General features: G+C 39.0%; 1 protein-coding gene across 2 annotated transcripts in view; it reads left to right on the forward strand.

The window, feature by feature from the left end:
- LOC126235887 (transport and Golgi organization protein 6 homolog) overlaps positions 1 to 27194 on the forward strand; it is a 107869-nt gene that overhangs the window by 4871 nt on the left and 75804 nt on the right. For both annotated transcript variants that reach the window (XM_049944815.1, XM_049944816.1), the window contains exon 3: positions 8929 to 9193. In XM_049944815.1, the coding sequence (XP_049800772.1) occupies positions 8929 to 9193 (265 nt within the window). The remainder of the gene's footprint in view (positions 1 to 8928; positions 9194 to 27194) is intronic.

The raw sequence follows: 27194 nt of genomic DNA on the forward strand, positions 1-27194 counted from the left end.
ACACCCCTCTGAAGGCAGCCATGCCACAAACCAATTCTGCTGCAATCACTGCACATTGTTTTATGTTGGTATATGAAAACCAACCAGCTGTCCACCAGAATGAATGGCCACTACCAAACAGTGTGGCCAAAAACAAAGTTGACCACCCCGTGGCACAAAATGCAACTGAGCACAAGATGCTTGTTTTCAGTGTCGGCTTCACAAACTGGGCCACCTGTATTCTTGCCTCCACCACCACCTTTTCTGAACTGTGCAGGTGGACATTTTCCTTGTAACATGTCATTTGTTCCCGTAACCCTCCTGGCCTCAATCTCTGTTAATCCACTGTCCCCACATCTGCCGCTCAATAGTTTGCTCTTCCTGTGCTATCGCCCCTTACCAGTTCACATGTCCATCTCACCTTCATCGTACACTGCTCTCCACCAGCTGTGGAAACTGTGCATCACATGCCTAGCCCATACATTTACCACCCCACACTCTTGCATTCCTTTTCTGAGCCACTGGCTACCTAACTCCTTTCTATATATGAGATTATTTTACATTTTATTTTGAATAAAGTACAATATTTTCCTTAATGTGCTTAAATTATGTTAAAGCTGCATCACCTAAAAATTATTGCTTTGTTAAATAATTTAAGTAATTTGCAGTGCAGGACAGCCCCTTGATTTCTGCAAGTAGTATTTTGCATCATTCTGCTGGAGTCACCTTAGACATACCATGTTTCTCTGTTTAACCACGTATTCTGTCATTAAAAATTTATGAGCTCAGTACTAAAAAAGTGTGGTTGGACATTTGTGTCACTAGTAGTGTTTGTTGATGAACTGCTTTCACTGTTAGCGTTGCCACTTTTTTGGAGGGACAGGTGATATGGAATTTTTACATCAAATTTGACTTTAAAGTACAGGGTTGGAGCAGTGGACATACGTAGAGGCTACCACAGTCAAGTCCCAAGCCCTAAATCATAATGTTATCATGTTGAACTGTGTTCTGAATGCTGTGGAAGATTAGTTGGTTTGGGAACATGCACATGAAGATTTGCATGCGCAAACCATCAAGATAAGGTTTATCAGGCAGTAGCAGTGGTGTTCATAAGATTTTTGTACAAACAGGGGAAACATTATATACAAAGACTTAATACTGACTTTGTGGAGGAAAAAATTGATCATGTGTACATAGTTACTGATGTCCATCTTTGTATTACTTTCCACAGAAGTGTCTCCAAACTGACAAGGATAAGGCAGTGATTGAAATTTTCATTTTTATTGCACTCTTTAAGGTAAAAATTGCTCTGCCAAACTGGTTTTGAACTGAAACACCCGCCTTTCATGTGCGCTGAGCTACCAGTTATGCTGGATTGCTTATAGGTGGCAAATTAAAACTCTGCTCAGAGCAATGTAATTCATTCTGAATGGAAACCTGTGGCTATTGATAAATTGAACTCTTCTTTATACCATTTCATTTGGAGGTGCTTGTCTTCGGCACTGTGGGAGTGTCCCTGTGGAATCTCGAAGGAAAGAGTGGTAGTCCATGACAAGCTGGACATTTGTAGGTTTAGAAACTGTGCTCATGTAGTATCATTATTAATGTACCATCTGTGAATATTGGGAACTAAAAACTGGTCCAGCACACAGTTTTAATTTATAACATGCAATCAAATCAGTGTGTACTTCATACAAAGGAAGTGATTTTAGCCTTAACTTTACTTTTAGTTCAACAGAGTTTAATGAATTGTTTATAAAATGTTATAAATACTTTGAGCTACTTATTGTGATGTATATTTGCAGGATCTGAACCTAGTTTTGTTACAAAGACAGTTTAGGATAAATTTAAACAAAAGTGGATGGAAATTGAAGTACTAGATATTTAGATCAAATGGTTTAATTTAACTGACAGCAGTTTCATTATGAACGGTACTATAAAGTTCTTCATTGCTCCACCAAAAGGCAAAAAGTTCACACCAGGCAAATTAAATAAACAGATGAAATTAAAGCGATTTAATTGGAAAGTGATGGAAAAATTGACACACACAGAATATAGGTATCTGACCTCTGATTTTGGACAGATAATAGTGAAATCCTTGGACTATGAATTCACTTAATTAAAGAAATAAATAGTTTAGTACCAAAAGTGTATACCCTGGTAAATTTTATTGACACCATTTAGGCACCAATTTCAATCTTATAATGAGGAAAAATATTACAAAAATCACTGTCATTAAAAAAGCAATCGTTCTTTTGATTATGACCATTTGTTCAGCATGGTAATGAAACACTTTGCAATCACTCAATGCCTTACCACTAGACCAAGCAATAGTGTTCCCCACTTATACATCTACAACATTACTCTGTAATTCGCTCAAAAATGTGTGGCTGTGTGTTCGCAGAACTACTTTCCACTCATGAGTATCACATGAGAAAAATGAACAACTAACTCTTTGTGTGCGAGATTTGATTTCTCTTATTTTATCACGATGGTCATTTCCCTGCATTCTGAAAATAAAGTTGGTGATTGTAATTTCATGAAAAGATCCTGCCGCTATGAAAAGTGCCTTTGTTTCAGTGATTCCCCCCCCCCCCCCCTCGCCCCAGTCGCTTATCATATCTGTGACATGCCCTCCCCTACTTTTTGATTATACAAAATGAGTTGCCCTCCTTTGAACTTTTTCAATGATTTCTGTCAATACTGTTTGCAGTAAGGATGTACAATGTGCAGCAGTATTGCAGAAGAGGACAGACAGGGGTAGTGTAGGCAATCTCTATAGTAGATTTGTTGCAAATTGAGTGTTTTGCCATAAAACACAGTCTTCGGTTTGTCCTTCCTACAACATTTTCAATGTTATGCTTCCAGTTTAAGTTGTTACTGATTGTAATCCCCGGATATTTAGTTGAATTGATAGCCTTTATATTTGTGTGATTTATCTTGTATCGAAAATGTAACAGATTCCTTTTAGTACACATGTGGAGGACTTGACATTTTATTATTGTTTAGTCAGTTGCCACTTTTCACACCAACAAATATCTACCAATTGATTTTGATCTTCTGGTGACTTTATTAGACGATAAATGTCATCTGAGAACAATCTAAGAGTGCTCCTCAGATTGTCTCCTAAATTGTCATATAGATTAGGAACAGCAGAAGACACACAACACTTCCTTGGTGGAATACCAGATATCACTTTGTACTGTGACCTTTATGACATGAACTCACAAGTCCTGTTGCACAGCTGAGGCAATACTCCATAGGCACAGAATTTAATTAGAAACCACTAATGAAGAGCAGTGTCTAAAGACTCCAGAAAATAAAATGTGGATTCAACTTCAGATACTTTGTCAATAATACTTACTACATCATGTGGATAAAGAGCCAGTTGTATTTCACAAGAATATCATCCTGATTTGTGTTGATTGTCTGTCAGTAAATCATTTTCTTCGAGTGTTTCCTAAGAGATGAACACAGTACATGTTCCAAGATACTATTGCAAATTGATGTCAGTGATATGGGTCTGTGTTTCAGCAGGTTACTTCTATTTTCTTTCTTGTACATTTGTGTGACTTGTGCAACTTCCCAATCTTTAGGTATGGATCTTTTTAGTTGAGCAAACTGTTGTATACGATTGCTAAAAATAGAGATATTTCATCAACATACTCTGAAAGGAACATAATTAGAATATCATGTAGACTGGAAGATTTCCTTTTAAGTGATTTAAGTTGCTTTGCCACACCAGAGAGATAGAATTCCAAATGACAGAAACTTTTTGAATTTCCTGTCAGATTTCAAGACTTTCATTTTGGAAACAGTTAAAAGTGCCTCAACTTAAAAATTGACACTAAGCCGAGCATCTGTAAACTCTTTAGTTAAAACTTCTGGGCTGAGAGGCCGTGGTTGATCTGTATAACTACTTCTTCCTAACAGTTCGTTGCCAACTGCGGGCAGCATCTTCTGAGGTGAGTCAGAAATGCCAGGAAGTAGTAGTTTTACAGATCACAGCCTCTCAGCCTGGAAGTTTTAACTAAAGAAGATGCTGGCTGTGAAAGCCTTCATGTTATCACCTGCAAACTGTCACCAATATTGAAGATTTTGTGCTCTTTTTAAATCTGGTGTGCTTTTTTACGTTACTTCGGCAACAGTGTCCTGTACCACGAGGGATCTGTTCTGTCTCTACTTTATTTCATAATAAAACTTTCAATTGCTGTCATCATTATTTCTTTGTATTTGAGCCATATTTGGTCGATGCTTTTATAGTTAATAGGAAAGGGCTGGATACTGTCTCTTAGGAAGGCAGCAAGCAGAATTTTTATCTGCTCTTTAAATATTTATGTTTTGTGTTTGTTCTTAGTGGATTTAGATGTTATGGTATTCAGTCTTGCTTCAACAATCTTGCGGTGTTTATTTCTTATATCTTTTGTGACATTCTCTATTTGCTGAGGACTGTTTGTCACTTAGAAGTACGTTATGCTGTCACAACCATTCACACTTACGGGATCCTGAACTAATTGCTTGAAATAATTGCAGGAGAAAGCATTCAATAAAATTTTGGATGTTACTTTATGCCTTCTTTCACATCTACTTTTGCCACCATATTGAGATTAGACTACAGACTTGACTGATTACAGACATATACTGATGGTAACATGATAGCAATCTGTGCTAGGCTTCTGTAAATGACACCGACTGACATGATAAATTTTTCTCTGTCGAATGTGTTAAATATGATAACCAGTAAAAGTATCCTTCTGGCATTTTCTACTACCTTGCCAATGTCATAAAATTTTACTTGAAAAACAAAAAAATTGGTGGTATCATTTGTACAGCACTTGGTCAACTGTAGTCATAGCTTCATAACATGAGCTAGAGGGTCACCCTGGCAGGCAACACAAAAGATACAAAACAAATCTGAGTTTGGGAAAGCCAAAAGTTGCATCTCACAAGATTTTGTACTTATTCCAATCCTATTCATATGTTGTACATGAGTGATATTTCAAACCGTGAATTGTGTTAATGTAAGTGTACTCTTCACTATTGTCAGAAATTAAGGAGCATTTCACTTGAATATTTCGAAGGAACATTAGTGTATCTGTCCATTTGTAAGTATGTGTTATATATTTTGGCTTTTATGGTCTGTCCTACAGCCTTGATCTTCTGCCCATGAATTTTGAAAACAAAATCTGTCCCATTATACAGTAATAACAATTGATATAGAACCAAGGCAACAAGTGAGTTTGATTTGACTGTGTTATAGAAAACAGCTTAACTCTTTAACATCACAAACCCAGCTTGGGGAATTCTCAGTGACAGGATTGACTTACTAGTCCCAAAAATAGATATTGTATGTCTACTAAGAGACAAAACCTATTGTACAGATTTGCTAGTGCCCAGATTGTTAACAAATTAAAACTGAATATCATGTCAATTGATCAAAAACCTTCATTCCATTTTGAGGTTAAAGTTAAGAATAGGGGCAATGCGACCTGATGTTTTTTCGACTTATTTTATAGAATTCTCGGATGTACAGCCAGGTCATGTCATAATTCCTCCACGGTATTTCAACAGACAGACACACTGCCATTCATCAGGGATCACCTGAAGAAGGCAACAGGTCTGTTTGGTGAAATATTGTGGAGGAGTTACGGCTTGATCCAGCAGGACACCCGAGAATTCTATACAACAGGGGGAATGTTGGCCAGGCCTTGTTCCCTGTAATGTATTTATGTTGGTGAGGCACCAATTTTGGATAGCCAATGGGATGATGCTTTTTGGTAATTAGAGCTCTTATCTTTCATACTGATTTGTATTTAAAAGTACGTATATGGTATTGTAAATACTTAAGAATTAAAGGAGATCACTCACCAAAAAAGTATAAGTGTTGAGTTGTCAGTAGGAAAACTTTCTAGTTTTTTGAGTTATCCTTTGATGAGTTGGAGTAAAGTTCAAAGTTAGCTAGTTTTCCTTCTTTTGTGTGTACCTATTGACAACTCAATGCTTCTTCTTTTTGATGAGTGGTCTCCTTCAATCCTAAAGTACTTTCCACAACATCTATGTATGGTAATGTGTTATTTTGAGACAAGGCAGTAGCATACTATCAGCATACTATCAGAAGATATTTTTTTCCCAAATCAATGGAGCCAATGTCAAGTAGTGCTAACAGCTTTATGTAGAATTCATAGTGTAATATCTGACAAAGATCTGAAAAATCTCAGGGTTCTTACCTTATTTGTAAATACATTATATTTACCATTTAATAATAGTCACTATAGATAAAAAGTCATCACTTAAGGTATCAGTTTGCAGTCATTAAGTAATGTAGTATTGGGAGCTGAGAAAGTGCCCCTGAAATGCAATAATTCCTATCATTAATGATAGTTATTAATATACTCCTCAGAAACAGGTTATAATTGCTGTATCTTTGTGGTAATGGATACCTTGACTCTTGCTGCATCCTTAAGGATTCTTTATGTTTGTGGATGCAGGCAATGTTCAGCTTTTTATGTCAACATGATCATTATGAAATTCTTTAAACCAAATGGTGCAGGTATAATAAACTAGTAACACAGTATGCAGTTTGATGACTGATGAGGATCTTGCACACTCACCACCACATCACCTCCCCACTCTCCCCCACACGTGTAAATAATCATGTTCAATTTGGATTGATTTGGGTGCCAATAGTATTAAGTGTGAATCCCTAACACTTAAGAGTTTTATTGGCGGCATCATGTAAATATCCTTATGCATCACTCCTCTGCCAGTCTTATGCTGTTGGGTTGTTTGGGGAAGGAGACCAGACGGCGAGATCATCGGTCTCATCTTATTAGGGAAGGAAGTTGGCCGTGCCCTTTCAAAGGAACCATCCCAGCATTTGCCTGGAGCAATTTGGGGAAATCGTGGAAAACCTAAATCAGGATGGCTGGATGCGGGATTGAACCATCGTCCTCCTGAATGCATGTCCAGTGTGCTAGCCACTGCGCCACCTTGCTCGGTCCCTCTGCTGTTGTATGCATTAGTGCCCCATTTTATGTGACTCGCCCACCCCCTACCCCCAACATCTCTCCACATTATAAGTATAAACCCTTTCTTCAGATACCTGCCTTCCCATTCTTGCCCTTACAGTGCTACAGGAGTTCAAATTGTGATTTAATTTTCCCATGGTTTTCAAAATCACTTTAAGGAAATAGCAGGGTGTTCCCTTGTCCAATACTTAAGTGTCTTTCTCCTGCTGAGCTTGTTTAATTCCTTTGTATATTTTGACTCATATTATATTACCTACTAGTTTATACAAAATGGTAGACAGTTATTAGTACCAGAATTACTTGTTTTGTCGTTTGTGTTAACATGCTAACTCCTTACTGAAACAACTAATCACTTCCTTGCAAAGCTTTATTTATACCTTGCAAATGTTCTGTCATGCTGTCGCATGTTTCTATTTCTATTTTTTGAACACTCTGTGTTTGTCTAAATATTTAGGATTTTGGAAAAATTTAAATGAAATGTAATTTAATAGTTCCATGTCCATCTTTGTACAGTTAAGTGAACACTAAATACTAAAAGCAAATGTTTACATAGTGTGGGTAGCAGTCACAACATAAAATAGTGACCTGCCTCCCTAGGACACCATATCAGTTTTATATGAAAAAAATATTAGTTCAGTACACTTGATTAGCCAGTTATCAAAAGTAATCTCCAGATGTAAAAAACAGTCTCTTATGGGACAATTTTTGCACTGATTAATTATGGGATAGATATATGGGGCTATGCTGCTCACGTACGTACAAACAGAATATTAACCTGGGAGAAAAGAGCAGTCAGGATTATCCATGGACTAGGGTATAAAGACTTGTGCAGGGAAATATTTGTACATCATAAATACTTCAGTCTACTCACTGTATCTTTACAAATTAATGAAATTATGTGTGACACATCAGAACAAAGCAACAAAAGTGTTCCAATGTGTATGCAATACAAGAGAGAGTGCTGCTATAGACAAAGAACTAAATTAATAACAGACCACAGTCCCTGCATTAATGGCTAGGTATGGTACAATAAACTGCTAAGCTTTATAATGTGACACAAAGCGAACTTACTCAAAGTGAAACTGAAATCATTCCTGATTGATAAGTTTCATACTCTTTGAATATTAGTATAACTAACAAAACTAAGTTGAAATCTTTGTATATCTTGTTCCATAAAATCAGAATATTATAATAATTATGATGTAACACCAATTTTGTAGCCTTATAAAGTACACTAATATTTTTAGCATGGATAAGTAATCACTTACCCATATGTAAAATGTATCTACTCTCTGTTTGAACAAAACTTGTAAAAAAAAAAGTGCTCTGAAGGTTGCAAAAGTCATCAGTTGGTGGCTCCATGTGAAACATGCAGTATAATAGATAAATAAACTGTGCAAACAAGTTTTAGAATTTCCCCCGATACTGCAGTTACACAGTCATTGGAAAAAAAAAACAAATACCTAAGTAAATATTGCACATGGTATTATTTTTAGTATGTGAACTGAGACATGCTTACAGCCTATGTGCCACCAAAAAAATAAATATGAGCCATGAAAGCCAACAATGTGTGATGAAAATACTGCCTTCTGGTATATTTTGTGACCTCTTTTTTGCTTTTTTTTCCAACTGTAGAAGAGATTTTAATTTTTTTCAATGCAGTGGTTATTACTATTAGATTATTTTAATAAAGAGGCAAAAAGTTATCCATGTTATTTACTGTACTAGTAGTGTCTTGGAAATTAAGACTTATTTTTGGTAATTGAGGTTTTATTTTCTTGTGTTAAATTGACCTAAAATTGTAGACTTTTGCAATATGTGACTGCTTATTTCACAAAACATTTCATTAACAAATATCTTTATTATATACTCCTTTCATTCTTGTGATTGTACTAACACTAACCCACGGACTTTTCCATAGGTGGAAGTTTGTATGTGTAACTCTTCACATCCTGCTATCAATGAAGGTGACACTGAAGCTGCTAAGTGCAATGCCAGCAGAAGGCAGGAATAAGGGACCGAAAGACTTGCTGAGTGTTGCACAACAGAAGACCATTCGCACCTGCCTCCAGTTTGTCGTGTCCATGGGGCTGCTGCCCAGCCTTCTGCCTGGAGTTGGTGTTGCCTTGGCTGCACGCTGCTCCAGTGCTGCCAATCTTAAGGATGAGGAGCTTCTGTTGCTGGAAGTAAGTCACTATGCTGTATGTGTTGCCTTCTGCTGATAGTGAGGCCAGACGTAGCAGACCTTGTTGCTCTTGCTCTGGCATTGCCTCTCCTCTGTTGAGGTCCAGGTAGCTGTAGACAGGAGAGCAGGAGCTTTTAGTTGTAGGAGACTTGCAGAGTCACTTTGGATGGCTCAGGTGTGCGCTATATGCTGAAAATGGCCACTTGGGTGTCAGAGTGCACATGCAATCCAAATGTGACTGAAAACTGAAGTAGAAAGAAAAATTTTCCACAATATATGGAACATACACTATCTGATCCAAAGTATCCAGACACAATTTGTAGTGCAGAAGTAGTCACGAGAGGCAGATCCACCAGTATAAAAGGATGTGGGCAGTATTCTATTGTCAGTATAGAAGCAGTAACAGCAGACTGGCTTGGTCAGGAGCACACAGTGACTTCAAATGTGAACTAGTTTTTGGACATCAGTGAACTAAAAAATCCTTAAGGGACATTTAAACTCTTCTAAAGCTGCCCAAGTTCTGTCAGTGGTGTGATAGTGAAGTGGAAACACGAAGGAACAACCACAGCTAAACTGAGACCAGGCAGACCTCATGTACTGACGGATGAGGACCATTGAGCATTATGGAGGGTGGTTGTAAACAATTACATGAAATCAGCAGAAGGAACCACTCAGGAGTTCCAAAGTGCTACCAGCAGTCCTACTAGCACAATGACTTGCGTAGGGAGTTAGAAAGGATGGACTACAGTGTTCGAGCAGCTTCTTGTCACACACAGTCCTGTAGTCAGTGCTAAGTGACCTTTGAGTTGGTGTAAAAACAATGCCACCAGACAGTGGATGACTGGAAACGAGGATTAATCATGCTATGCCCTGTGGAAATCTGGTGGAAGGATTTGCATTCGTCAAATTCCTGGGAAATGTTACGTATGGTGTGGTCCCCTTGTTACACCTAAGAAAATGCTAAAATGCAGAAGGATATGAAGACATTCTGCACCATTATGTACTGTGTGCAGTTGAGGAACAATTTGAAGACTGTATTAGCATGCCACTGCACCCTGTCATAAAGCAGCATCTTTGAAACGGAGGTTTGTGGACAAATATATTGCTGAAATAGACTGGCCTGTCCAGAATCCTAATCTGAACCCAATGGTACAATTTCAGGCTGAGTAAGAATGTCAACTTTGTTCTAGGCCCCAGCTTCCAACTTCACTACCCCCACTCTGGATTTCGCTCTTAAGGAAGAATTGCTGGCATTCCCCCCGGTCATTGAAACATCATTGAAAATGTCCCAAGCACTGTCAAGTGTCTCATAAAATCGAAGAATGGACACGCCTATATTAATTTCCACTAAGAGGTGTCTGGATACTTTTGATCAGATAATGTATATAGGAAAGACTGACATGTCGCCCCCCCCCCCCCCTCCTCCTCCTCCAGGACATGTAGTGCTTAAAGTTACAGATAGAAATAGTAGATCTAGCAAATCACCAAAGTAATCTGACAGTGAAGTCAAGTAAACGTCTGTCATGATGATCATAAACTCATTCAAATGTAGCTTGAATATGATAACAAGAAAATATTGAAACAATATGGTGATAGTGGGTTACTGTTATTTACCTAGTACTAACTGAAAAATCTGCACATACAATATTATGCTGAGAACAGGCAGTCTTGTGAAGTAATACTGAAAGCAATATCAGGCAATAGCTTTGAACAACTAGCATTACAGCCCACTTGTGAAAGAAATATTTTAGGCCTGCAGCTGCTATAGTTGGAGTCACAAATGATGGCAGTCGAGCTTAAGCGTGTTCTGTGTCCCTATGTCACGCATTCTCCAACAACCAATAGGCATTCAGTAGTGTTCTGAGTGCTCTGTTGTGAATGCTGTAGCTAGTGTGAGCATTAAATGTGATCGTAGCGAGTTGTTTACATAATTTCTATTCCATTTGTTGCGAGTTGTCATCGATGGTGATAACAAGCGACAAATTCTGCTTAAGGAAACAATAGACATAATTTGCAGGCTTATACGCTTTCTTCAAGTGCAAAGCATACGCATGCACATACTGCAGCTGTTGCTTGGAATTGGTAACAACACAATCCCTGTCCATATCTTGATATGCACGAACTGCCGTCATTCGTGGATCGGGCTATGGCATACCCACATTTTCTCACCAAATACACATGGATGTGTCCATGGTGCTATTACTATGGCAGTCATCAGAAAATGTGTAAAGGTAACCTGGAAAGTTATGAAGAGTATCTGTGTGTGTGTGTGCGTGTGTGTGTGTGTGTGTGTGTGTGTGTGTGCTTGTGTGTGCTTGTGTGGTAGTTGCTAACTTACTATGTGCAATAAAAGTGTTGTGGTTAGAAGTTCAAACACAGCCAATCATGTTCCAAATAAATGCATACCAAGTAAAATAATAAGAGGGCAAATACACGCCTTGGTATAATGATAACATCTACATGCATACACTGCAGACCACTATGAAGTGCATGGCAAGAGGGTATGTGCTGCTCTACCAATTAGTAGGGTTTCTTCACATTCCATTCACGTATAGAGAGTGGGAAGAATGATTACTTAAATGCCTGTGTGTGTGTGTGTGTGTGTGTGTGTGTGTGTGTGTGTGTGTGTGTGTGCAGTAATTAATCTAATTTTATCCTCACGATGATCCCTATGTGACAGATACATGAGGGTTTGTAGTATATTCCTAGAGTCATCCCTTAAAGACAGTTCTTGAAACTTTTAGTAGACTTTCTTGTAATAGTTTACATTTATCTTCGAGTGTGGGAGTTTACTTTCTTCAGCATCTCTCTGATTCTCTCCCATGGGTCAAACAAAGCTGTGACAAATTGTGGTGCCGTTCTTTATGCATTTTATATTCCCTGGTAGTTATATTTGATATGGGTCCCACACATTTGAGCAATATTCTAGAACTGGTCGCATGAGTGATTTGTATGCAATTTCCTTTGTAGGCTGATTGCATTTCCCCCAGCAGTCTACCAATAAACTGAATTATACCCCCTGCTTTACCCATTACTGACCCTTTGCGATCATTCAGTTTCATATGCCTACAATCTGTTACACCTAAGTATCTGTGCTAGTTGACCAATTCCAACTGTGAGTCATTGATATTATAGTCATAGGATACTACATTTCTTCGTTTTGTGAAGTGCACAATTTTACATTTCTGAACTTTTAAAACAAGTTGTCAGTCTTCAAATCTTATCAAGATCTGACTGAATATTTATGCAGCTCTTTTCAGATAGTGGTGCATTATACATAACTGCATTCTCTACAAAAAGGCTGAGGTTATCATCAATATTGTCTGTAAAGTTGTTAATATACAACATGTATAGCAAGGGTGCCAAGACACCTTCCCTGGGGCAAACCCGAAGTTACTTCTACATCCGACAATGACTCTCCATCCAAGATAACGTGCTGCATCCTTCCCATCAAAAAATTCTCAGGACAGTCACAAGTTTTACTTGATACTCCATATGATTGTACTTTTGACAATAAGCGTTCGTGTGGTACTGGGTCAAATACTTTTCGGAAATCAAGAAATACTGCATCGACCGTATTGCCTTGATCCAAAGCTTTAAGTGTGTTGTGTGAGAAAAGTGGGAGTTCAGTTTCGCATCATTGATGTTCCTGGCCTCTATGCTGGTTGGCATTGAGGAGGTCATTCTGTTAGAGATACCTCATATTCTTAAGATTCTACAACAAATGGATGTCAAGGATATTAGACGGTGGTTTTGTGGATCACTTCCACTAATCTTTTTATAGACAAGTGCGACTTGTGCTTTCTTCCAACTTTGGGCACTGTTTTTTGATCAAAGGATGTACAATAGATTATAATTGGAAGTGAGGCTAACTCATCTGTAAATTCAGTATAGAAAATGAAAGGGATTCCTGTACCTTCCAACTACGGAGCATGGTTTTGTGTTTAATTGATTTACAACAGATTATAGCAGATTATAGTTGGAATAGGGGCTAACTCAGCTGCAAATTCAGTATAGAATCTGATATGTTTCCTTCAAGCCCTGGAGCTTTCTTCAGTTTCAACAATTTCAGCTGTTTCTCAACCGCCACTGACACTAACCTTTACTTCGCTCATCTCTTCACCTTTACTTCGCTCATCTCTTCACCTTTACTTCGCTCATCTCTTCACTTTTACTTCGCTCATCTCTTCACCTTTACTTCGCTCATCTCTTCACCTTTACTTCGCTCATCTCTTCACCTTTACTTCGCTCATCTCTTCACCTTTACTTCGCTCATCTCTTCAGTGGTACAAGGATTAAATCAGGGCAATCCTCCTGGGGTTTCCTTTGTAAAGGAACATTCGAGTTAAGCATTTCAGCTTTTGTTTTGCTACCCACAGTTTCAGTTCCAATATGATTGGACACTAACTTCAGTGCCACTAACAGCCTTTACATATGATTAGAATTTCTTTGGCTTTTGTGAAAGATCATTTGAAAATATTCTGCTATGGTAGTCATTGAAGGCTTTGTGCATTGCTCTCTTGACAGCCAAACGCATTCCATTCAGCAACCCTCTCTCTATAGTCCTGTGTTTTGTTTTACACCTATTATGCAGCAGTCCCTGTTTCTTTAGAAGTTTCTGTACAGTGACTGTATGCCACGGACGGTCCCTGCCATTATGAACTGTTCTACTGTGCACATCTCTACAGATTGCATGGTCAATTATTCTTTTAACTAGAGCCATAGTTTCTCCACATGCTCCTGCACTGTGCTGAAAGTTTCTAGCTCCTCACTGAGCTATGACACTACTGAATTTTCATCTAGTTTGCTGAACATATATAAGATAAAATCTTTTGGCTTGTTTTGGTTGCCCTTTGTACTTTGCTAATAACTGTTGCCACATCTGTATCATGGTCACTGATACCATTTTCGATGTGGACATCCTCAAAGACATTAGGCCTTCTTGTTGCCATTAGATCCAATATATTTCCATCATGAGTGGCAGCTCTAAATTATCTGTTCCTAGCAGTTTTTAGAGAAGGCATTTAGTAATGTTGCACGGGATGTCGTGCCCACAACTAACAAAACTGTAATTTTCCCAATTGATTATCGATGATTATAGTATGATGGGGAACTTATGTACGAGGTTTTTCTCTAAAGTTTTCAGTTACAGCAGGAGATGAGTCTGGTGGACAATAGAAGGATCCATGTACTATTTTATGACCACCCCTGATACTGAGTCGTGCACTATCAATCTCTCAATCAGTTGCAAACTCTATCTTGGTGTATTCGAGTTTCATGTGTAACGTGACAGATACGCCACACTCATTACCCATTTGCCTATTCTGTCGATATACACTTAAATTTTCCCCAAAAGTCTCCCTGCTATCAATTTATTTTCAACTTTTGTAGCATGTTGGAAAAATCAATATTGTAAGATGATTGTTTCAAATAAGTAAACTAATAGAAAATAATGTATATAAATATATGATTAGGACTGTGCAAGAAACAAGCAACAATTAGCATAGCCAGATTTTGGCAAAAAATTTATCTGAAAGTTCTAGATCGGTTTGATCCAATCTCTTATTGATCTGAGACATAATGGAGGTGAATACAAGAGGCAGAAAACAGAAATGCTAAATCCTACATTTTAAATGTGTTCATGCATGAGGATCCTATTAATGTACTATTGTTTGCCCATGGCACACTTGTAGTAAATAAATGACACTGAAACAATCAATCTTGGTACTGAGAATGATTAAAACTGGTGTGGAAAGGCATTAGGTGATGACGGAATTTCTTTTAGATTTGATGCTAAATGCACTGTGAAAGCAGGCTGTTTCCTGGCACATATTTATCAAAAAGTCTTGTTTTTCATGTCATCTGCTGTGATTGGCAAATAAAGTGGATCACTTCAGTTTATAGAAAGAGTAAAAGAAAGTGTATATTGTCAGCTTCAAGTTTCGTCAATGAGGATGAGGATGCTAGATCTCAAAAAAACTTTCAGTATTTTACCAAAATGCTGACTGAAGATATAGATACCCTCATATTGAGTATCTTAACATAAGAGGGCATTGTTGTTGTTGTTGTGGTCTTCAGTCCTGAGACTGGTTTGATGCAGCTCTCCATGCAACCCTATCCTGTGCAAGCTTCTTCATCTCCCAGTACCTACTGCAACCTACAGCCTTCTGAATCTGCTTAGTGTATTCATCTCTTGGTCTCCCTCTACGATTTTTACCCTCCACGCTGCCCTCCAATACTAAATTGGTGATCCCTTGATGCCTCAGAACATGTCCTACCAACTGATCCCTTCTTCTGATCAAGTTGTGCCACAAACTTCTCTTCTCCCCAATCCTATTCAATACTTCCTCATTAGTTATGTGATCTACCCACCTAATCTTCAGCATTCTGTAGCACCACATTTCGAAAGCTTCTATTATCTTCTTGTCTAAACTATTTATCGTCCATGTTTCACTTCCATACATGGCTACACTCCATACAAATACTTTCAGAAACGACTTCCTGACACTTAAATCTATACTCGATGTTAACAAATTTCTCTTCTTCAGAAACGCTTTCCTTGCCATTGCCAGTTCACATTTTATATCCTCTCTACTTCGACCATCATCAGTTATTTTGCTCCCCAAATAGCAAAACTCCTTTACTACTTTAAGTGTCTCATTTCCTAATCTAATTCCCTCAGCATCACCAGACTTAATTCGACTATATTCCATTATCCTCGTTTCGCTTTTGTTGATGTTCATCTTATACCCTCCTTTCAAGACACTGTCCATTCCATTCAACTGCTCTTCGAGGTCCTTTGCTGTCTCTGACAGAATTACAATGTCATCGGCGAACCTCAAAGTTTTTATTTCTTCTCCATGGATTTTAATACCTACTCCGAACTTTTCTTTTGTTTCCTTTACTGCTTGCTCAATATACAGATTGAATAACATCGGGGAGAGGCTACAACCCTATCTCACTCCCTTCCCAACCACTGCTTCCCTTTCATGTCCCTCGACTCTTATAACTGCCATCTGCTTTCTGTACAAATTGTAAATAGCCTTTCGCTCCCTGTATTTTACCCCTGCCACCTTCAGAATTTGAAAGAGAGTATTCCAGTCAACATTGTCAAAAGCTTTCTCTAAGTCTACAAATGCTAGAAACGTAGGTTTGCCTTTCCTTAATCTTTCTTCTAAGATAAGTCGTAGGGTCAGTATTGCCTCACGTGTTCCAGTATTTCTACAGAATCCAAACTGATCTTCCCCGGGGTCGGCTTCTACTAGTTTTTCCATTCGTCTGTAAAGAATTCGCATTAGTATTTTGCAGCTGTGGCTTATTAAACTGATTGTTCGGTAATTTTCACATCTGTCAACACCTGCTTTCTTTGGGATTGGAATTATTATATTCTTTTTGAAGTCTGAGGGTATTTCGCCCGTTTCATACATCTTGCTCACCAGATGGTAGAGTTTTGTCAGGACTGGCTCTCCCAAGGCCGTCAGTAGTTCCAGTGGAATTTTGTCTACTCCAGGGGCTTTGTTTCAACTCGGGTCTTTCAGTGCTCTGCCAAACTCTTCACGCAGTATCGTATCTCCCATTTCATCTTCATGTACATCCTCTTCCATTTCCATAATATTGTCCTCAAGTACATCGCCCTTGTATAGACCCTCTATATGCTCCTTCCACCTTTCTGCTTTCCATGTTGAAAGATAAATGTACGAATTTTTTATGTGAAAAGTCTTAAAACTTTTTAAATAAAACAAACTTTATTAACATTTTGTTAATCAACTATTGCATCTGGGAGCGTAGGCATGTTGGTCAGCTTACTGTGAGTTTTTATCATGATATTTCATGAGGACAAGCTAAACCACTTGGTAATATATGCACAACTGCCTTAGTCTTTCATAGTGTGATGTGTTTTCCTTAGTCACCGCTTTACTTGTCTATTGCAGTGTCACCATATGTTTCCAGCAACGAACAGGAGAGGCCAAGTGCAGTAATATCATGAAGGGTAGCACATCTTTGTTCTTCACATCTACATATTTATTTCTCAACATAGCCACCCTGGCAGTGAACACATTTCTCCAAACGAGATACCAGTTTGTGTTGATATTGTCACTGTGGAATGTCTTACTTTGTTGACGAGCCACAATCTCACCTCTGCTTGCATCGCTTGATCACTATCAAAGTGAAGTTCTGAAAGGTATTCTTTAAGTCCTGGAAACAGATGAAAATCGGGTAGGGCCAACTCAGGACAGCTTTCTGGATGGTTGTTGGCAGTGAACCCAAGGCATCAGATTCTTGTGGGTGTTGCAGTGCTCATGTGGTGTCTGACATTTTCATGCTGAAGGAGAGGGTGCTCCATGTGTGGATGAAATCCTCAAATTCAAAACTCAATTACGGCATGCTATTTCTCACACACAGACAGTGTTACCTAACATGTACACATATTGCATGCTAAAATTTGGAGCCCTCTAGTGGTAGAGGGCTGCAGATATGTAGACATAAATATGTAGGATGTTAATAATGTTTAAAAAGTTTTAAGTTTTCATATTAAAATTCGGATGCATTACTTTTCAGCACACACTCGTTCTTTAATAACTTTTAACTGATAAAAGGTAGGGTAGATAGGACAATAAACGATAAATAGAAATGAGTGTAACTTTCGGTGGGCCAGAGTAGTTTAAGAGGATCTATTCTGTTCTAAGTATGTATAAACAATTCATTTTGTGGGCAGCAACTCTGATATTTGCTTAGAAAGTGTTTGCATTTTTTAAATATAGGGCATTCTAGGAGGAATGGTCAATATTCAGGGATATGACAGGACACTCATTTGAAGCAAAAAGTCTAATAAACACGGACTCAAAAATGCATACCTTAAAAGTTATGAGCACTTTTTAAGTAAGAGAGATGTGTTTCACAGTACCCAGAATGAGAAGGTGATTATGGCTCGTAAGATATGCATTTTTAAAGCCCACAGTTAGTGGACGTTCTAGTTTCTAATGATCATTCCTGTCATATCCCTGAATATTGACCATTCCTACTGGGACACACTATAGACAAAAGCAAGGTGTGTCCAGAAATAAGAAGTCTTTGATTATTTCGAACAACAGTACCAAAGTGGTAAACTCATAGACTGTCACACCATTTAAATTTTTCAACAGTAATATTACAAAAGAAATAAAATAGTATGAACTCTCAAAATTAGTAGTAGGTAAGATGGATGGAAGACTTAAATTTCTTTGGAGGGTTCTGGGTGTGGTGGTTCTTGTAACGGTTTGCCTTCTTTGTTTCATCATTTGTTGTCCTCGGTGTTGATGTACTGCGTTGCTATACTGGCTGAAAAATGGGGTTTGTAATTTGGACACTGACTATGGTAAATAATGTAGCACAGTGCACAGTTGCATTTCACAGATGTTTACTTTCACTTTTCAGAACCCCCCATACACACATTTAGTATGGCCGGTGCACTATTGTTTAACTTTCCATAAGCCTCATTAATAGTTGGCAGGCGAACATCCACATACTGCTACAATAATTTACTGTTGTAAATTTATGAGCAGTAAAAAACTTAACCACAAAGTTCACAGTTCTTGGAGAATAGAAAGGTACTTATGGAGCAGACACTGTCATTGTTTTTACACACGCCCTAATTGTTTAACACTTATTCCACAGTTAAGTTGAAGCATTGTTGTTGTTCTAACCAACATAGGTTTCTCGTCTGAAACTCGGCTGTGGGCTGACTGTCTCATGACCAAAAATCGGGTCCTTAGATATCATCACAAAAATAGGTGCTGAAACTACACATTGTTTGAAGTTTAATTTACAGAAATTACAGTTAAAACTTAACTCTTTAAATTAACTGAATACATCAAAAAATTGGTGCTTTTTAACAGCTTCTTCAATTACAAGGGTTAAGCCGAATTATTTATTTAAATGATGAAATTAACAGATATCATTACACAAACAATACTTTTGACAAAACTGTTAATTACTTTGGAATTAATTAAGGGCTAGTTTTGCTAACATGTTTCTGACTAGAGCCATATAGATACTTTAAGAATACTAGCATTTCGTCTTCCAAATGTTTACAATTATTACAGAATTTATATATGTTTATACAACAACAATAGGATTTAAGTTACAAAACAGTTGCTGATACGAACTATGAATAGTCGGAATAAACTAATAGTCAGAATAAATTATAAACTCAATTACATACATAAAACTAGACATTAGATCTAGTGCTATATTCCTTAAAACTTAGGGCCAACCTTTCTCTTTTATGAAAATGCAGATTATAATAATGTATGTTAATCATAATTAGTTACAAGTGAAAAAACGAATTTTAAGGAGGCAGATGGCAAAACATGAGGGGAAGTAAAAATATCCCAGCTTGCCTCATTACAACGTGAAACAGATACCAAATACAATGTGCTACACTATTTGGAAGTGAAATTGCCATCTGGAGAAGAATGTATGGAAAGGACTCCCCCCACCCCACCCCCCAATCTTTCCTGTATGTTTCAACTGGTGTTCTCACCATAGACCACAGTGGCAGAAATTAGGAGCCTTCAGGTCTACATCCATGCATGTCATGCCAGACTCCACAAATAAAATCAACAAACCAGCCACCACACTCATTGTATTCCCAGTCACTGTTCCGTCATGTTTTGATAAATTGTTGGTAGGAGGAAAGAAAGGGTAAGAAGACAGAATGGAATGGAATGAGGTAACAGTGTTTATAAGTCAGAGGCAAGAGAAGGTACAAGAAACAGGTAATCTATTTTCTTATTGTCCTGTTCTGAGGAGTTAAGTGTTTCCGAAAGTTCATTGTCCATGCTGTCATTTTAAGCAATGAAAGTATGGGTTAGATTTACTCAGATGTCTTCCTTGAGAGTTTTTTTTTTTTTTTTTTCTTAGTTGTTCCCTGCGATTGTCAGTAGTAGTAGAAGAACAATCAGATTTTTTGTTTTTTGTTTTTTGGGAGTTGTCATGTGATCTACAGTGGCATACTGTTTCCAGTGTAATACATTTGTACACTGTGGTTAAGTACATTGTGGGGGGCCACTGTATGACTGTTCTCCTTCTCCACTAATAAGAGGTATACTATGTACACTACTTTATGAAGAATGTATATTGTGATTTTGATCAAAGTTGCTACTTCTAAAGCTCTTGCCTTTCCTATATCTCGTGTTTTCACATGTGTTATGAAAAAACTCATTTGTATGACACATTGTTCCAGGGCTGTCTTCTTCCAGTAATGAAATCAGACTTTTTCACTATGATACTATTCTGTGTATGCTGTGCCACTCTAATGCTACAGTGTTGACACTTTCATAGATATCTGAAAATAGTATTTGGTGGTCCAGTGTCCTATGTCATTACCAGTAGAAGTTGTTGAATTTCTTCTAGTGTGTGACTAGTGTAATATATTCCATCTTCCATGTGGTGTTTAACTGTAGCAATGACTGAGTGGAAGCAAGCATTCTATCACTACTTTCCCTCATACATTTCTCGAGGCTCATTTCCAAATAGACTCAAGTTGACTTAAGAAATTGTAGCGATATTCCTTTCTCAAAACAGTGAGGTGGCACATTCGTTAAAACGAGGCTGGCGGTTTCAAACCCCCCTCCAAATTTAAATTTTTCATTATTTCCCCAAATTACTTAAGACAAATGCTGGAATTCTTCCTTTCAGAAGAACATGGCCAATTTACTTCCCCATTTTGAACTTGTGCTCCATGTCTAATGATATCATTAATGTGATCTTAAACTGTAAATTTGTTTTTTTTTTCTCCCCCCTTCCTTTTTTTCTTTCCTTTCTTATTAGAGCATAAGTGGATTCTTAGCTCCCTGATAAATCTGATCAGTCTATAAATGAAATTTTTTCGATTTTCTGTTGGCTGTATGTTTTATATCCAGTGTGCGTGCACCTCTGCTTTTTTGTCGTTGATAGGTGATTATTTATGAGGTTAACAAACATTTTGACAGTGCACAATCATGGTATCTTCTAGAGTTCATTTCATTACTTGAAAAAGATTCGTAGAATGTATGTAGGCTCTTTGTGATAATCCCTCAGTGATGTTGAAATATGCTATTGGTTGTATGTTCTGTGTATATTTACAGTGTGTTTGCTGTATATTTACTGTGTTTTGTCCATCTGTGTATGTTAACTAGAGCCCCCCTATGCCATCCTCTTTACAGACCATCTGGAGGATGCCTTTGTACCCACCCAAAATCCCTAACCCCCTGTCTGGTTCAGGCTCATTGATATCATCAGAATCTGGATCCAGGACCAAGCCACTCTATCCTCATTCCACCACAGCCTCAACACCTTTCCCATCTCCTTCACATTTACCCAGTATTCTGTCTTATTGAACATTGACTTCAACCCCTCTGTAGCTACATTCAAACCTCTGTCCCTGTCAAGACCTTATGAAGGCCCCTTCGCAGGTAGACTTTATCCCCCAAACATAGTCCGCATATATGTTCCTGTGCCGCAAATGCATGTACGCACACACGCGTGCATGCGCGCCAACACACACACACACACACACACACACACACACACACACACAGCTCTAATCCTCCAAACATCGCCAGTAACCAGCTGCAGTGGAGCACCCCTATCATCACCCAGTATCATCCCAGAGTGCAACAACTGTACCACATCATCCTCTTGGGCTTCAACTATTTATCACTGTGTCTGGAAACGAAGAACATCCTTCCCAAAGTAGGATTCAGCTGCCCACCCATGAACACAATGTCCTACGCCACCCTTATGCCACACATACACTCCTGGAAATTGAAATAAGAACACCGTGAATTCATTGTCCCAGGAAGGGGAAAATTTATTGACACATTCCTGGGGTCAGATACATCACATGATCACACTGACAGAACCACAGGCACATAGACACAGGCAACAGAGCATGCACAATGTCGGCACTAGTACAGTGTATATCCACCTTTCGCAGCAATGCAGGCTGCTATTCTCCCATGGAGACGATTGTAGAGATGCTGGATGTAGTCCTGTGGAACGGCTTGCCATGCCATTTCCACCTGGCGCCTCAGTTGGAACAGCGTTCGTGCTGGACGTGCAGACCGCGTGAGATGACGCTTCATCCAGTCCCAAACATGCTCAATGGGGGACAGATCCGGAGATCTTGCTGGCCAGGGTAGTTGACTTACACCTTCTAGAGCACGTTGGGTGGCACGGGATACATGCGGACGTGCATTGTCCTGTTGGAACAGCAAGTTCCCTTGCCGGTCTAGGAATGGTAGAACGATGGGTTCGATGACAGTTTGGATGTACCGTGCACTATTCAGTGTTGGCCCTGTGTGCCTCGGTCGTATGCAGTCCTGATTGTGGCGCTCACCTGCACGGCGCCAAACACGCATACGACCATCATTGGCACCAAGGCAGAAGTGACTCTCATCGCTGAAGACGACACGTCTCCATTCGTCCCTCCATTCACGCCTGTCGCGACACCACTGGAGGCGGGCTGCACGATGTTGGGGCGTGAGCGGAAGACGGCCTAACGGTGTGCGGGACCGTAGCCCAGCTTCATGGAGACGGTTGCGAATGGTCCTCGCCGATACCCCAGGAGCAACAGTGTCCCTAATTTGCTGGGAAGTGGCGGTGCGGTCCCCTACGGCACTGTGTAGGATCCTACGGTCTTGGCGTGCATCCGTGCGTCGCTGCGGTCCGGTCCCAGGTCGACGGGCAAGTGCACCTTCCGCCGACCACTGGCGACAACATCGATGTACTGTGGAGACCTCACGCCCCACGTGTTGAGCAATTCGGCGGTACGTCCACGGCAAACTGGCTGACACTGACGGCGGCGGTGCACAAATGCTGCGCAGCTAGCGCCATTCGACGGCCAACACCGCGGTTCCTGGTGTGTCCGCTGTGCCGTGCATGTGATCATTGCTTGTACAGCCCTCTCGCATTGTCCGAAGCAAGTATGGTGGGTCTGACACACCGGTGTCAATGTGTTCTTTTTTCCATTTCCAGGAGTGTATTTACAAGCCCGTGCCTCGTGGGTCATATTCCTGTGGAAAACCCAGGTGCAAGGGCACCCAGCACATCCTACTCTAGTCCCATCACAGGCTTATCTTAGATTGTATTGGAGACAAGGTCGCCTGTGAAACCATTTGCAGTGCATACCAACTCCATTGTAATTTCTGCACAGCATTTCATTTGGGCTTGATCACCAACCAGCTACCCATCCTGTCCAACCCCCAGACCGCAGCCATGAGAAGAGTTGACTACCTGGTGGCAGAACACATAGCTGAACACAAAATTTTAAATTTCAGTGGCTGCTTCACACTCCATGCTATTTGGATTATAGTAGTACAAGTAGTAGTATTCAGCCATAGATCACTTTTACAAGGATACTGCACAGGTCTTGGTATTACAAAAAAAAAAAAAAAAAATTAATGCATATATATACAGGCATTTACATTCATTTAGGTGTAGTTTGACAAGGATGGGACAGACAAGGTTTAGCCCAGTTGTTGAAACACTGTGTTTGCATGAAGTGCTTTAGGGAAACTACAGAAAAACTAAGTCAAGATGGCTGTATGAAGATTGGAACTTCCAATATGCTAAATACAAGGCTGAGCTGTTTAAAACAGTGCTGCCTCATTTGGTTTGTCTGTAGTGTTCAGTACTGTTTTGCAAAGAAGTTACTTAATAATGTTAAAGGCTAATGCTACACTGTTCCCTCATTTCTGACTCCAGCCAGTGCACACACTAAACACACATTGTTTCAGAATGTAACTACACGCAGTATCAACTGCGTCAGAACCATAGTGATGACGTTCATTTTCTATTTTGTGTGCTGCAGCTTCCCATTTGTTAGCCTGAAAAGGTGAGTCAGTATCCCTCTATAAACACAGTGTTGAATTCAGTAAGAGGAAAAGGTCTTAGCATTACACATTCTGTAACTCTGGGAGTAAGTTTTCCCAAAAAAGAAAAAGAACAAAGAAGGAAAAAACATAGTGTGAAAGTGTTACGTGAAATGATGTTTTGTTGTGGTGGTGGTCTTCAGACTGTTTTGATGCAGCTCTCCATGTTGCTCTATCCTGTGCATGCCTCATCATCTCCAAATAATTACGGCAACTTACACTTTCCTCAATCTGCTTACTGTATTCATCTTATGGTCTCCCTGTACAGTTTTTGCCTCCCATACTTCCCTCCAACATTAACTTGATGATCCTGTGATGTCTCAGAATGTGTCCTATCGACCAATCCCTTCTTCTAGTCAGGTTCTGCCACAAAGTTCTTTTCTCCTCAGTTCCATTCTGTACTTCATTAGTTACGTGGTCTGCCCACATAATCATCATCATTCTTCTGTAGTATCACATTTCAAAAACTTTTACTCTCTTCTTTTCTAAACAGTTTATTATCCATGTTTCACAAGACTAAACTCCATACAAATACTTCCAGAAAAGACTTCCTAACACTTAAATCAATATTTGATGTTGACAAAATTCTTTTTCAGACACTTTTCTTGCTGTTGCCAGTCAACATTTAATATTGTCACTTACTTTAGTCATCAGTTATTGTGCTGCCACAGTAACAAAACTCATCTACTTCTTTGGGTGTCTCGTGTCCTTTACCAGTTCCTTCATCGTAATCCGATTTAATTCGACTACATTCCATTATCCTTATTTTGCGTTTGTTGTTGATTATCTTATATCTATCTTATATCCTCCTTTCAAGACAATGTGTATTCTGTTCAGCAGCTCTTCCAGTCCTTTGCTGTCTCTGACATAATTACAATGTCACTGGCAAACCTCAAAGTTTTTTTATCTCTTCTTCTTGAAATTTAATTCGTACTCCAAATTTTTCTTTGGTTTCCTTTACAGCTTGCTCAATGTACACATTGAATAACATTGGAAGTAGACTTCAACCGTCCTTTCTCAACCGCCACTGCCCTTTCATACTCCTCAACTCTGATTTCTGTAAAAGTTGTAAATAGACTTTTGATCCCTTTATGTTACCCCTATTACCTTCAGAATTTCAAAGAGGGTATTGTAGTCAACATTGTCAAAAGCTTTCTGTAAGTCTACAAATACTGCAAATGTTGGTTTGCCTTTCCTTAACCTGTCTTCTAAGATACGTTGTAGGGTCAATATGGCCCTGCACATTCCTACATTTCTCCAGAATCCAAAATGATCTTCCCCGATGTCCGGTTCTACCAGTTTTTCCATTCTTCTTCTGTAAATAAATCATGTTAGTAGTTTGCAGTCATGACTTCTCAAACTGATAGTTCAGCGATATTCACATATGTCAGTACCTGCTTTCTTTGGTAGTGAAATTATTACATTCTTCTTGAAATCTGATGGTACTTAGCATGTCTCATACATCTAGCACACATGGTAGAACAGTTTTGTCATTGCTGGCTCTCCTAGGGCAAGCAGTAGTTCTGATGGAATATCATCTACTCCCCGAGCCTTGTTTTGACTTAGGTCTTTCAATGCTCTGTCAGATTCTTCTTGCAGTATCGTACCTCCCATCTCATCATCTTGCACTTCCTCTTCCATTTCTATAACATTGCCTTAAAGTTCATCTCCCCCTCTGTGGGTCCGGGGATTAGAATAGGCCTGAGGTATCCCTGCCTGTCATAAGAGGTGACTACCAGGTGTACTGGTATGAAGTGAGCGTTAAGATGCAAATGTGTCGATAGGGAACATTTGTGGTGAACGAGCCTTAATTTCTTTTTATTTGGTTGGTATGACAGCTGTCAAAGATATTTAGTATACATCAAGTCATGGAACAAACAACATCATATGTTTTCATCTTGTTAACAGTGTCGAATTTTGTACCAGAAAGTGATGATTGCGGAAAGCATTAATTTTTTGTTTTCATTTGAAAAAAAGTGCTTCAGAGTCGCATCGAATGCTTGTTGAGGCATATGGTGATCATGCTCTATCAGAAGCAGCATGCAAAATATGGTTTCAATGGTTCAGAAATAATGATTTTGATGTAAGAAATGAAGAACGTGGAAGACCACCAAAAAAGTTCGAAGATGCCGAATTGCAAGCAATATGGGATGAATATGATACTTGAGTCAGAAGCAAATGGCAGCAATGCTAAATGTTGCACAACAAACAGTTTCTGATCGTTTGAAAGCTATGGGAAAGATCCAAAAGTGTGGAAAATGGGTGCCACATGAATTGAATGAAAGACAGATGGAAAACTGAAAAACCATTTGTCAAATTTTGCTTCAAAGACATGAATGAAAATCAATTTTCCATCGAATTGTTACTGGCAATGAAAAATGGATTTATTTTAAGAATCCTAAATGGGAAAAATGATGGGTTAATCCGGGACAACCATCAACATTGACTGCAAAACCAGATCGATTTGGCAAGAAGACAATGCTCTGTGTTTGGTGGGATCAGAAAGGTGTGGTGTATCATGAGCTTCTAAAACCCGGTGAAACTGTGAATACTAATCGCTACAGACAACAAATGATCAATTTGAACTATGCATTGATCGAAAATAGACCAGAATGGGCCAGAAGACATGGCAAAGTAATTTTTTTACACAACAAGGCACCTGCACACAAAGCAAAACTGGTTCAGGATACAATCAAAACACTTGGCTGGGAGCTGCTACCCCACCCGCCATATTCACCAGACTTGGCCTCTTCCGACTACCATTTTTTTTCATCAATGAGACACGCATTGGCTGAGGGACACATCGATTTCTACAAAGAAGTCGAAAATTGGGTGTCTGATTGATTTGCTTCAAAAGACGAACATTTCTATTGGCGTGGTGTCCACAAATTGCCAGAAAGGTGGGCAAAATGTTTAGAAAGCAATGGTAAGTACTTTGAATAATGTTTTTACTTTTCAGTTCAAAATTAGTGTTTCATTTTCACAAAAAAACGCTCATTTCATACCGGTACACCTCGTAAAAGGAGTGTCTCACTTTTCGGCCCTATAAGTTCAGGTCCCATTTTATGGTTTGACTTGCTACTTTCTAAATTCTACAGACGTGCGGAC

This window comes from Schistocerca nitens, chromosome 2, assembly GCF_023898315.1.
Source record: "Schistocerca nitens isolate TAMUIC-IGC-003100 chromosome 2, iqSchNite1.1, whole genome shotgun sequence".
NCBI classification, from domain to species: Eukaryota; Metazoa; Arthropoda; class Insecta; order Orthoptera; family Acrididae; genus Schistocerca; species Schistocerca nitens.